The 14,089-nt window shown below is 37.1% G+C and overlaps 2 protein-coding genes across 2 annotated transcripts in view; one reads left to right on the top strand and one right to left on the bottom strand.

The window, feature by feature from the left end:
- Window positions 1-326: 326 nt before the first annotated feature.
- On the bottom strand, window positions 327-3,724 carry LOC306865961 (transmembrane protein 126A-like). The gene is made up of 5 exons (XM_079410838.1): window positions 3,198-3,724; window positions 2,395-2,513; window positions 2,119-2,312; window positions 837-951; window positions 327-740 (listed from the first exon to the last, which is right to left on the bottom strand). The coding sequence occupies exons 2-5, from the start codon at window positions 2,505-2,507 to the stop codon at window positions 542-544; spliced, it is 621 nt and encodes a 206-aa protein (XP_079266964.1). The 5' UTR covers window positions 2,508-2,513; window positions 3,198-3,724; the 3' UTR covers window positions 327-541.
- LOC306865956 (disks large homolog 2-like) overlaps window positions 3,678-14,089 on the top strand; it is a gene marked incomplete at its 5' end in the record, with an annotated part of 212,325 nt that continues 201,913 nt past the window's right edge. The window contains 3 exons of the mRNA XM_079410832.1: window positions 3,678-3,737; window positions 4,667-4,766; window positions 7,104-7,235. Of these exons, the coding sequence (XP_079266958.1) occupies window positions 3,678-3,737; window positions 4,667-4,766; window positions 7,104-7,235 (292 nt within the window). The remainder of the gene's footprint in view (window positions 3,738-4,666; window positions 4,767-7,103; window positions 7,236-14,089) is intronic.

Here is a 14,089-nt window from a genome sequence, read left to right as displayed (position 1 = left end):
CATTAAAAGATCTCTTTGTGGCAGCAAATGCACATTGTAATTAAGGTCCATAAGCTTGTTTCCCAGTGCATTGTTTTTGTTATTAGTAGACTGATTATTGATCCACATATTCTCCATTTGATAATTTTATAAGTTACACATAAGCAAAAGTTACTTGTTTTTGCACCACTTTTTATCCACTTTATTTTCCTTTCATACTTGCACAAAAACCAAATGGTTGTTTAGGCAATGCTGTAGTTAATGTTTTGTAGTAACTAGAAAAATATCTGCCAGGCAGCTTACATTATTCAGACTTCCGAGGTATACGAAACGACATTAAATTCTTTCAAGTACCTCAGTTTATTATTTAGGTTATTTTTTTGGAAACTTAAGATTTCTCCCTTTTCAACAGGCAGAGATTACAAAGGTATAGTGAATGTAATTTATTGATCAGACATCAAAACCAAGAACAAATCTGACAAGACTGGGTTATGGGACTGGGCAAGCATTTAACTTATTTTGACAAAAAGATTTACAATATCAATATAAATAACAATAACTGTTAACCATGAAGCTCTTCGCTGTTAGAATCAGTTATTTTCAGCATTTTTAGGTAGATATCAAACTGCTTCGAGCTCAAGTAGGTTCCAAACAAACCCTGCAGCAGCAAAACAACATACATCTTCTGTACAATGGGTTTGCTGACATTTGTCCAGAAGCGTATCATGTTCCCCTTCTCTGGCATTGGTGCACTGTTATACCTGCAAGACAATTGGAGATCAGTTACAATCAGCCATACATAACTTGGCACGTTATATTTCCAAGAAAAGCAGTGTGTAGTAACTATATGAACAAACCTGGCTGCAAGACCAGCATTGACAGGTAAGGCCAACAAAATGGGATATATGCCACCACCAACTACACCAACCAAAGCGCCTCTTATCAGGGTACATGTAGGGCAGTTCAGGTCACCTGCAATTACAATGTAGCTCCTCACTACAGTGCAGAACGTTCAGAAACACTCAAGGAGCTTTCACGTGACTTCTGTAAGGGCGTTGCAGGTAACAAGAAAGCTTTAAGTGCACGCAGTAAGCACTAAACGAAGCAAAATTAAATATGTACTTAACCTAGAAATGTTAAATTCCTGGTAACCGTATTGATGCCGATCAATAAAATGAGATGTCGATTAAACCAAGTGGCTGTACTGTGAAGCTGGATTAGCTGGCTAGCCAGGTAAGTTTCAGTTTAGTTTGTACCAATCCTGGGTTTCAGGTACCATGAAAGTGGCTTGGCCTTGATCTGTGTTCATTGCCATAGTAACTTGCACTTCACGGCTAACCTGCTCCGGTTCTGATCTCAAACGGAAATTGGACCAATCGGATGCAAGCAAAGTGACACGTCTGACACAAAAAAAGTCACTCCCCCAGTTTCTCTTCCTACAAATTAAAGATCACTATAAAGTACCTTAAAAAAATACATCACAATTGTCTGGCTTTAATGATAATTACAATTTACATGTGATGTGACATGAGTCTATATCGCTATATATTATCAACTATATACTTCACAAGTTTCACTTGTGACTGCACTGATAGAGCAAGATTATTTCCTTTATTTGTGCTATTTCATGGACAAGTACTTCAGTGGAAATGCGTTTAAATTCATCATATTCTTTAATCTCTTAACCTTTAACGATGGCCAATTTCGCTGGTACTTGTGACTAGTGACAATAAAGGGCTACTAATACTACTGCTACTAACGAAAGAGTTTTGAATCTCGCTGGCTCTCTCGCGAGAAGTGAATCACACTTGCTCTGTGTTGTCATTGGCTGTTTGCCACTGATGTCACACATTCATGTGCACGTGCTCCACAAAGTCAGAATAAAAAGCCTGAATTGACAGAGGAAGTTGATGATCAAGCTACCAACAAAGCCAGATTGGAGTGGTTTGGTTTTGTCAACTCAAAACGTATACAACTCTGAATTTGTTCATCTACCATCATGGTACAAGCCCCAAACCTCACCAATCATGTTTTGATTTTCGTACTGGCGCGTGCACAATAGGTGAGCGGTAAAGGGGTCAAAGTTGAATCACATGGAAGCTTCTTAATACCAGTGTTCATTCTGTACTGCAGCCATACCTGACATTAAAGGGTTTGTTACGGTCGCGGTGTAAAGTGCTGCAGTTGTCAGAAAGGGAAGAACAGCCATGGGAAGGCTGGAAGTAAATCGTCCTTGGGTGACATTGAGCACACGTCTGAAAAAGCTGTTGGCAATCAAGCCAGCAAACCCCGCGTTGCCAGCCAAATATATGGGGCCGTATGAAAAGAGTTTTCTGTTGAGGTTAAAACAGGGAACTTTCGTCAGCTAACTGAGGTGAGGGAAGCAAAGTTGTGTATGATATGAAACTAACTTACTTGTCGATATCAGGGAGCTTTTCAAACTTCTTATTCAGTATTTCAATAATCATCGCCCTGGATACTGTCTGGCCTTGGCCTGTATCTTCCACAAACACCCCGTTGTCTGTCATGTTGATCTAAAAGGAGATACATATGTTTTAATATAAACAGATTGACTCGTAGCAGACAGTCGACCTTTTAACGTTGTGACCACTTACTAAAAATTTATATATTTAATTTGCCCAATTTCATGGGCAACATGTAAACGTCAGTGGCCTGAAGCGCGAAATTCGCTGTTTGAATATCAACGGTTGGTTTATCAGAGAAACCTGCAGCGGACTGAGGTTTGATTTGGTTTAATTTCCATTTCAGAATAAGATTAATATTAACTCAACATATATAATTATTGACTTTTATAAGCGGATAATTCATGAGTCCGTTTATAAACTTACATATGGATATTTTTGTTTATGTTAGTAACTAACTTATATCATACTTGCACTGTTTATTATTTATGCTAGCTTGCTATCTGGATATCCATGAAATTAATATTAATCCTCTGTAGAGGACATATTTTAGTAAGACGCCTCTTTATTAGCTGAATTTATGGCGTTTTATAAAACGCAGCGCTCTAAAAGAGATGCATCGCAAGGGTCAAAGCAGTAACTCATTCAACCGAAAGACAGCTGGTTTGCTTTCCCTCTGTGTTGATGTGTAACGTTAGCTGAATGTCACACACAGTCGTAATACTGTCTGTTTATGGACAACTTCATTTGCACATGGTGACTACCGCATTTAAACATCGTAGGATTGCTACTTACCCACGAAAGAGCTTTCAAATAGGCGCTAAACTATTCCATCCCGTGTTCAACAGTCACGGTCCTCAACTCCAGCAGGGCGCAGCCATGTCTAACCACATGTTCCAGACCAGTCAACTCTCACCCCGAGATCCAGGAACAATACGGCGATTCCTATTGGTCCGTGCGTGCGCCAACTGACCGAATTAACGAACGCCATTGGAGGACGCGCCCTGTCAATCCCCGCGGGTCAACCCTCTCGTTGCTAAGGCGAAACTGGTGGTGATGATGCTGCTGCTGGTGATACTGCACCCACCGTAGAGAGAGTCTGCAAACCAGCTTTGGCAAAAGATGCAGTAAAGATTGACAGAAGAAATGACGGGAAAAAAGGTGAAGTTGTTCTTAACTGCCTCTCGGGACGTTTGACGAGGACCTTTGGGATATATTTGCTCAGATTGGCTTAAACAGAGGCAATTGTGGAGCCATGCGTTATCGGAAAGCTGGATGAAACTTGCAGGTGTTTTCCGACAGGCGTCGCACCGACAGGCTGCTGTTTCATGGGGGGTTGGGGGGAATACATCCTGCCTGGTTTAGTTAAATCTGCCTTGAGATCTGGATTTCACACCAGTTTGCCTGTATGGGGATGGTTTTGCTTGGTTCTTGAGGTGACATGAAACTGGATTGCGTTTATCAAACAGCAAGATGATCATCCAAGTCTCCAATTTTAATTTTCTTTCTGTTCAAGGATCAGAATCTAAAACATAAAACACGTGAACGTCGTTCCCTGTGTATTGAACAAGTTCTTGAAGAAATGTTTACAAGCATGCATCAGTCAATTTACACAGGCATATGAGGTACCAGGATGTCATGCTTATTTATTCCTCGAACTGTTGATAGATCTCCATATTGTCTGTTTAAGGATTTAAAATAATGCTTGATCAGCATATGCTGACTGAATCTAATCCAAGACAAACCATGTACTGGAAAGCCTTTCTAATTTGATGCATATGGTCCTTTGGGGCAAAAACTAGTGGTTAGATTTAGTTTAGTTAGTCACTGCGCCTTTAATGTTTGTCAGGACTGTATGAGTTGTGTTATGGACAGCGTAATTGAATTATGTTTATGTAGTTAAACACCAAAGGCATGTAAGGAGTCGGTGGTTGCGCGAATATTCCAGCAAAATAATCCTCAGAGAGCTCAATACCGAGAACATATTCAGACACTGGGGAGCATTTCTTATGGACTCATCCACACCAAGATGCACTCGATCACTCTCCACTCTTTCTATCGGATTATGGATTTATTTCTCATGTGCGACAATCATGCGCTCAGCATGTGTTTTCTTCTGCGAGATGTTTCGGCGCGTGTCTCTTCCTGTTTAACTTGACAATTACAAGCAACGATCCCGAGAGCTGCCATTCTGTTCGCTTTTACATCTACATCAACGAACTGAGCAGGAACTTGCTGCTTAAGCAGGTGACACTTTCTCAAAGACACTGACAGCAGATGAGGGCGAAACTTTTGTGTTGCTGTTTCCATGCGTGAATATCCCACGAGGACATAAAGGAGTAATTATGCCCTTAAGAAAACGAGGTGAGAAATAAACATCAACGCATGTACATAATTGTGAAAACATGATTATTATACGACTGGATACAGATCGTTGACATAATGCACGCACTTTTTAAAGCTGCATTATATCAGGTTAAAACTTAAATGACTGAATAAGAGAAATTGTAATTGTATTTTTTTTTTTTAATTAAGACATTGTTAGTACATTTTACAAATATTTACGAATAAATGGCAAGTAACGCAATAATATAAACATGACATATTGAAATAGTGTTTTCTTGAAAAACGTACTCCAGTAATGTGTTATATTTATAACCTCGAAAAAACTTTTTTAAACACTATACTGACCGGTACAGAACCCAGAACTTAATTCTCTTATTTAGTCTTTTTCATAATTTTAATCACATCTAGTGAAGACAAAATAATTTTAAAGCACATTACATGTTGTCTTTCAATATGAGGCCATAAAAGCTTTATGCATAATGTTTATTTGTCAGTGTGTGTACATTGTTGAAATATAGCATGAAATGTGTCAAATTCCACATGTAGTCATATAGTTGTGTCTTGGAGTAATGCAGAATGTCAGGACTTGATTAGTTAAATGTGTTGCGGTTGCTGAAGCAGGCAAATATGATCATGTTATAGCAGGACTATTGTGGCCGTGCCTTAATTATCCTTATTTTATTTTGACTTCTGTACCTCCTAAGCCTAAAATATGTGTAATTATATATGTAGGCCTACTAATAGTGTAATTATACTCTGCTGTAAGTTAGTAGTCTGTAAAAATAGACACAAGTATGGCCAACCTACCTATGACCTCGGATGATCTTGGATGCTGATTTGTATTTATATTTCAGATGGCTATGCAGCTGTGTTTTTAGTTACTCTTTAAATGCATACAAATCTTTTTTTATGCACACTGTAAATGTGGTATATATTCCAATTTTATTGTCCTAGTTGTTTATCGTTAGCTTAAGTCTCATTAATGCATGCACAGTAATCATTTGCACGTTACTAATTACAATTTATTTAAAAATAATTTGATTGCTCTTTCAGTTGTTCCAATTTTTGTTGCTCAGAACGATCTGTTGAAGACAGGAATTAACCCCCATCCTGTCCCTAGTGTCCGTTTGTCTGTGTGACTAAGTGACTGAGTCATGCTCAGTCACTCTGATGATCTGTGCCAGTAGTAAAGAGTCTCTCAGGGTCTCTGTAAGTCGTTAACTTTACTATGTTATAAAGCATGTAGAAACAGTGAATTGTTTGAAGACAGTTTCTCTGCTGTAAGTATTTCTCATTGGAAGTAAAACTTGATTGTCAGTTCAGACATTCTGAGTCATTAAATTTCAATGCAAATGTCAGGACATAACCCATTTTAGTTTTATAATGCAACATACTGAGTGAAACCTCCATCAATGAATCGTTCACAGTTTGACTAGGAATGTGCATTAAAGGAATAGTTCACACCAAAAATAACAATTTTCCAGAAAATTATTCACCCTCAGTCCATGTAGATGTAGTTTAGTTTGTTTCTTCATCGAAAAAAGTGGACCGTCTCTGCCGTGAATGGGTGCCGTCAGGACAAGAGTCCAAGCCACTGACAAAAACATCACAATAATCCACATGACCCCTGTCCATAATGTCTTGTAATGCAAAAAGCTATGTGTTTGTAGATCAAGATGGTTTTAACTTCAAAACATTGTGTTATCCACATTATCGCTTTCTGCAGTTAAAAAAAAGAAGTTGAATTGTCTGAATCAGGAGAGAAATATGCACAGTGTTTACAAGGGAAAATTCTGCAAAACAATTCTTAACATACATGTCAGTGGATTTTAATGTAAGAAGACAACAGGGAATTGACTGGGAATCACTGAAGGAGGCATTATTTTGGAATAAGGAATTAGGCCGGAAGTGATGGTTTAAAGTTAAAAATGCCTTGATGGATTTGTTTCTTACAAACATGAAGCTTTTTGCCTCACAAGACATTAATTGACTGGAGTTGTGTGATTTATTGTGATGTTTGTATCGTATTTTAGCTATTTAAACTGCAGAGTATCCATTAGTGATGATGACGTAATGTTAAATTCCTCCAAATTTGTTCAGATGACGAAATAAACTCATTTACATGTACTTGCTTGGATGGCCTGAAGGTGAGTACGTTTTCAATATTTGGGGTGAACTATTCCTTTAAAATAAAAAAGGGGCCGTTTTGATTTTACACATTTTCTTTTTTTTATTGTTTGTGAGCTAGCACTCTATAGACATTTATGAATAAAAAATAATACATGCTAGATAGTTCCATGTTAAATGTTGTATATTAAAAAATGCCAGTAGAATAACATTTATTCTGTCTTGCAGACACAGCCAGGGCAATAAGCCTCCTGGAGGACTACTGCTCCAAACTGAAGAAACCAGAGGAACAACAGCTCAAAACTGCCATCTTAAGAGTCATGGGCATTTTCAAAAGCAGTCTTTTCCAGGCTCTCGTAGGTAAGTTTATGTTTTCTTTTTCCTTGTAATAGAAAAATAGGTCAACAGAAACACAAGGTGTAAAATAAAGCTATTTATAAGTGATTTTCTGAGCAGCATAGAGTTTTTTCAATGCGAAGAGTGTTCTAATGTTCATTGTTCTAGTTTAAAATAATGTATTTATGTCTTAAGGTCAGTGTTTTCTTTTTTTATTATTTGTTCCATTAAGATTGCATGTGCTTTGTCTGCTGATGTGACATTTGCTCATAGTTCATTCTTAAGCAGTGGGCACATTCTGCCGCTTTAGGGCTTTTTTTCTGAAATATAGTTATTTTTAACCTTGCTGATGTGGCAGGAGATGCTTCCCTGTGCCTCTGGTATTTTAAACGTGTTCTTCATAAGTTCAAATCTCCGCAAGGCAAGCTTTTGTCTTTTCTGTAAAGGAGAATCAGATTGGTTTTGGATCTTGATTGGTTTAACTCCTTTATTCATACACAAAGTCAATTGCAGCTTAAGGACAAATGCTCTCATGTGCTTTTAGTAAGCATTAGGAAAACCTGGAGATTGATGGTTTTGACTTTGATTTTTTTTAAATGTTTAGACACTTCGATAGTTAAATATAGAATGTACAATTGATGATTCTGGAATATAATGTCTTATCATAATTTCTGTAATGAGATGGACCACTGTGCTGTCACAGTCTGTTAACATTTTCACCAGGATGTGGATCTTTATTCTGGTCTAAAGCAAAGGTTCATTCAATTAATTAGCAAAGAAATTCGGAAATGTGCAGTGCGGAGGTGACCAAAGGTCAGATAGTGTGTTTGCTCCATTTTAAGAAAAGTGTAAATGTAACACCATGAAGTGTTTCCTTATTTCTTTAAAGAAATTGATTTAGTTGCTTTCTATAAATATTCCATTGGTTTTCATGAAAGTGTAGGGAGTCATTCAAGCTTTGTGAAAATCACAGCTTTTGCTTTAAATGGTAGTCTGTCATAGAAGCACTTTGCAGAATTTCTTAAAGTCTGCGTGAATCGGAAGTTGCTGCCGACTTTATTTCAGTGAAGTGACGTATTTCCAGCTGAAACGGAATATTGTGTGGAGGGCGAAGTTTTATTTTTAAAATCCTCTCTGACTCTCACTCATAGCAACCTAATGGTTAGAGGGGTGTATTTAAGGATATTCTGCCCAAGCCGTCAAACTGACGTCATCAGAGAAGGAATGTCATTCCAGAGCGGAAGCGAATGTTCAGATTTTGATTAAAGGTTACCAAGACAAACAAAACTTTTTAAGCAGATTAACTTGCACAGATTAATTGGTCACATCAAGACTAGTAATGTGAGCTAATAAAGTAAATAAAGTCCATTTTGATTTCATGCAGACTTTAATTGTTCGCTTATGTTTTAGCTGGATTTGCCAAGAGTTTTGAATCGAGGCCCTATGCTTGCTAGCTCTTTAGCTCTAAGTTTGAAAGCTTTTACTGTGTTGGATGAGATTTAGTCATGCAGAAAAACTGCGTAATAAAAAAATCAAACAATGTGTTTAGGTGCAATATGCTAAATCATAGTTGTGTGTATAGTTGCTGGAGCTGTGGTATTATGATCTGGGGACAGGGATTTAGCATTGGATATTGTAATATTTGTGAAATATTGCCGCCTTTTCCCTGTCCATAATCTGTAATATCTGTAATTCCTTTTATTCTTCTCTGACCTTTGCCTCAACCCACTGATTGTGCTCACGGCAGATTGCTTTCTATTAATTGGAAAAGGTGACGTGATCCTAACAGGCCTTCACGTTCTTTGCTGTCCTCTTGCATTCATTTACAGATGTTGGCAGAATGTATTACTCCACCTAACACATTTAATTATAACTCTATAATTAGCTTGCATCTTTGATATGAAAAACAAATTTAAACAATCATGTAGATCTTGTCCCCTTTCTATTGATTTTCAATAAAATGCTGTTAAAGGTTAAGGTCACTTCCTGAAATAGCAGTAATCATCTTAGCAGGCATTAGCATGAGTGTAATCTGGATGGTTTGCCATCATGCTAGAGAAGGGCAGCCTCTTAACTGCTGAACCTATTCTCCCATTCACCAGGAAGCATTTATATCTGACAGCATAGATTGAAAATTTCAGGTTGTTTCATGAAGAAAAATCGTACCTTGAGATACTGTTGATTTGGAACCCTGAAGGCCCTGACATTTTGATTTACATAACATTATAGTAGTAGTTTTGGCAGTACACAATCGTTCAGAATGGAGAAGCCAAAATGAAATGGCCTGTGTTATTTGTGACAGGAAAGCACTTGCACCCTCCTATTCGTCCAGTATATTATCTTACTATAAGGTTGTATCACACTGAGTGCAGATCTGAGTTCAGTATTTTACTGTGTCATTTAAAAGTTCTCTGGAATGGCTCTGTCTTTTTTTAGAGTCCTGGCTAAATATTCTCTATCACAGCTGCTCATTGGAATCCTTTAGATATTGAGCCACTGCGGTCTAATGGGGAAACCAACCATAGTCTGCCAATTTGTTCCATAGAGGTTTTTAATGGGCCCTATTTGTCACTGTCATCTGAACAAGGTTGGACACTGCCCTCTTAATAGAAGAGCCACGACAGCGTACTCCTGTTTCACAGAGAGACCATCCCACGAGAAGCCTTTTTTTTTCTCATTCTGCTAAACTGTAATCAGATCTGTTACTCTTGCAGGAGGGGAGTTCCTGATACTTGTGGATGGATGATCTGGTCCGAGTTCCACAGCTAGAACAATACGACTGCTCTGCTACAGTTTCTAGAGTTCAAGAATGCTCATCAAAAGTTTAGTCTGGCTTTGTGTCACAGACAGCAGGAGCCAATAAGGATTAGATCATTTATTGTGTCTCTGTCTGTGTGAGAGTATGTTGTTCTATTTTAATTCCTGTTAGCTTTCCCAAATCCATTTTACTATTATAATTCAGAGAAAAATAGGATGTGTGGAAAAAAAAAAAAGGGGATAGGAATTTATACATTGGAAATAGTTTTTCCTAAAATATATCCAAATGTTTGAATGGGAGAAGTTAAAAGACAGATTGGGGATGTCAACCATAAACAAAGTATCATTCACTTTATTGTTAAAACGTTCACTTAAAATATTTACGCTTTAGACAATTACACTTAAATTATTTAACAGTGATTTTTGCTTTTTTTCCTGCTGTAGAATAATCTAGTCTCCCTGTAGCATGTTCTCTACTGTTAATCCTGCTGCTTTGTGATAGCAGCATGTTATCTCTCTCTTTCCCCTCTCTCTTTGCCTGGTCCTGTTTATTTCCCTGAACAAGTGGACATGAGTTTATGTCTCTCACATGGTGGTGGAAGCCATGCCTCAAATTGAAGGACTCTGGGTGAGGACTTTTGTCTGAGTGTTGGCTCTAATTACAGGTCAGTGTAATACTTTTTGTCAGGTAAATGTCTGACCCAGATCTGAGATCAGTGGCTTATCTAGTTGTATTTTGTGACAATTATTACTGGGAAACACATTGTGAAAGTTGTGAAGATAGTGAGTGAGTGTTCTGAGTGATTTGATTTATATGAGGATGGTTATAGTTTTCTGACAGGTTGTAGGAGCTGTATTAATGGGAGCATAGATCATAGAGGTGTTAAAGGTGTTGATGTAAAGCTCTTCCAGATAATATACTACTAGAACCAGTGGGTCACAGCATCTCATCTTTACGTTAACAGAGATCACGGTCTTCACCTATTGTTACAAGTTGCTTATACATTGAGGCTGTCACATACCTATCTATTGCGTTATGATACGAGTAAAAATTTGCTTTGAGATCAACTAAAAGATGCCTAAAGAAAAGCTTAATCCAAAAATGAAGTCAACAATAATAACCTTCAAAACCTGTGTGATGTTATGTGGAACACATGTAGAATTTTTTTGCAGAGTCGTTATGTAGCTCTTGCCATAAAACAAGAGTTTATAATGACCATGTCTGTCAAGCTTGGAAATAGATGTTGAACAAATTAAATGAGATGTGGAGTGACATATAATTGACAGAATTTACTTTTTTTTTTGTATTTCTTTAAAATCTAGTGTGCCACTCCTTTTCTCTTTCTATGCTTTTTATGACTTTAAATCTTGGTCTGTGGCTAAATAGACCTAGATGTTTATTTGATAGTATAATTTGAGTTATAATAAGCCAGTGTTTACAGAAATGTAATACCACATGCATTTGGTTGAGTACTAGCCTTGGCCCCCTCCTCTGAAACAGATGGCAGAAAATTATTAGATGCCCTTAAGGACAGTGAAGTTTCTAGGAAGATATTAATGCTGGTCTAAAGATGCGAATGCAATGTGAATATTTTCCTTATCAAGCCTTTAGCTCCAGAGTCACAACCACTCAGAAACTGCTGAGCCCACCTCTGTTTCTCTGTGTAATAATGGCAATGGCAGTGGGTCTCCAATCCTCTTCATTTAAAGAGAATAATGTTGCCATCTTGTGGAGTTTTGTGGGAATATTGTTTGGAAACAGCCTGTTTGATTCTGACACCTTTTCACAGAATAAATGATTTCTCGGGCCCCCATAACTGGTCATGATGTAAATGTTATTAAAGGTTTGAAATATTTTTGATCAGTTAGTATTTCATTAGTCAAAATTCTTACCTAATAATAATAATAATAATAATAATAATAATAAAATTGTGGCTAATTTTGGTCATTTTTTCAGACTTAAAAAAATTATATGGGGACAATATTCTTGTTTATTTTTAATTGTCTGAAATCTAGTGGAAATTATTTTACTTTATCATGCATTATTTTCCTTTTTTTTTAAAAAAAGATCAGTGTCTCAACTAAGAGTTAGTATAATAAAATATGATGGCTAAAGATTAAAATTCTAAATGTCAAAATTTCTTCTCACTTATAAACAACAGCAAAAATAAATATAGAGTATTTACAGTGTCTTTTCTGATGCTTTAAAATATCAGTTAACTGGTCAAATTATATTTGTATAGATATATATGCAGACATTTAATCTAATTTTATTAATGTATGAAGTAAATGTGATGGTTGGTTTGCTGTATTCATGCTGTTGTTGTAAGTCTGTGTTTCCAGCAGAGGGAGCTCTTTAGTTCTGTCTGGTCAGAGAATGCTGAGCTTTGACTAATTGGTCATGTCTTTGGAGTTAGGCTTGAATAAAATAAATAACTAACATTTACATCAAACTTTCATACCATTTGAATACATTTAGTATATTTCAATCTGATACTTTACAGATTAAAAGAAAACAAGCCGCTTTTCAGTGTCAGACTTACTGTCTAATATGAATGCACTTGTCCATTTCTCTGTATTCTGTGATGTATAATTGAAAGAACTTTCGAACACAACACTTTCTGATACTAATGGCAGGTGTATTTAAGACAACACGGTTTGCATATTGACTGAAATGATTAGTGTATATCAACTAAAAGTTTTCCACTTGACTTTGAAGCGGCCCTTTTAAACTAGTGTTGGTTTAGGATGTAATTATGAAGGACAGGAAGTGTGAGGCAACTCTGTGAGTCAGATGTACACCTGTCGTAGCCTTTTAAGATAAGTATCATATGAAATGTGCAGTCTCTGGCTGTCTCCATGGTAACGCAGACCTTCAGCAGAAAGGGTTCCAGTGTCACAGTGAGCAGCCTGCAGTTCTTCAAACAGAAAAACCTATTTCCAGAAGAAGAATGAGTAAAGGCAGTGATGTAATTCAGTATAATCTTTGCTAAATTTAAGAGCACCAGGCAGCGCTGCAGCAAATTACACCATTTAAGAATATCCATACCTGCTTATAGCAGCATCTCATATCTGATGGTCTTCCATCAGCTGTTATGAAGCTTTTCCAGATGTGGCATTCCAGGATTTTCACAGTGAGGCAGGATGAAACTTGTACTAGTCACTACGTTAAAAGACTTGCATCCACTTTTTATATAGTATAATCTGGGTTCTTTGTCCCATCCGAACATGTTTTGCACATGCTAATAACAAGCTAATCTTCAGATGTTATGAAGCAGTTATTCATTTCATACTGGACTGATCTCAGTCAGATCTCAGATTATTTTGTCAATTTGTTGGTGGAGCAGAGAAATACAGAATTATCAAAGCCGACAGAGGCAGCATGCCAAGAGGGAGAGGCAAGCTGTTCTTCCTGTCACATCAGTATTTAGAGTAAAAGAGTGGGAGCAATTTACTGGTTTGATTTGGAACGGAAACATTTTCAGTTTTCTGAATGTGAGATGCTAATGATAAATATGAGCCATCTGATGTGTAGCAGTCCTGAGATTTTATCTTCACCTCACTAAACCAAAAGAAGCCTTTGCCAGGGAATCAACACCATTTTCCGTAAGACTATTAAAATCCATTACTTTCTCTAATCAATAGTGGCACTGTACATAAACGTAAAGAAATAGTTCATCCAAAAATGAAAAACTGGAGAAAATGTACTCACCCTCAGGCCTTCCAAGGTGTAGATGAGTTTGTTTTTCAACAGAACAGATGTGGAGAAATTTCGCATTATATCACTTGCTCACCAATGAATTCTCTGCAGTAAATGGGTGCCGTCAGAATGACTGTTCAAAAAGCTGTTAAAAACACCACCAACAATCCGCATGACTCCAGTCCATCAGTTAACACAAAGTTGTGTGTTTGTAAGAAAAAGATCCATCAAGGGTGTTTTAAGTTTAAACCATTGTTTCTGCCCAATACTCGTATTTTAGTCGGAATGAGATGAACTTCTAATAAATGATGGATGTTGTGTTGTGTGGATTACTTGTAGATTGTTGTGATGCTTTTATCAGCTGTTTGAATTCTAATTCAGATGAATTAGAATTCCTCCTGTTTTTATTCTTAATTTTTTT

Source organism: Barbus barbus, assembly GCF_936440315.1.
Source record: "Barbus barbus genome assembly, chromosome: 47".
Classification (NCBI taxonomy): domain Eukaryota; kingdom Metazoa; phylum Chordata; class Actinopteri; order Cypriniformes; family Cyprinidae; genus Barbus; species Barbus barbus.
This window is presented reverse-complemented; position numbering and strand designations above follow the sequence as displayed.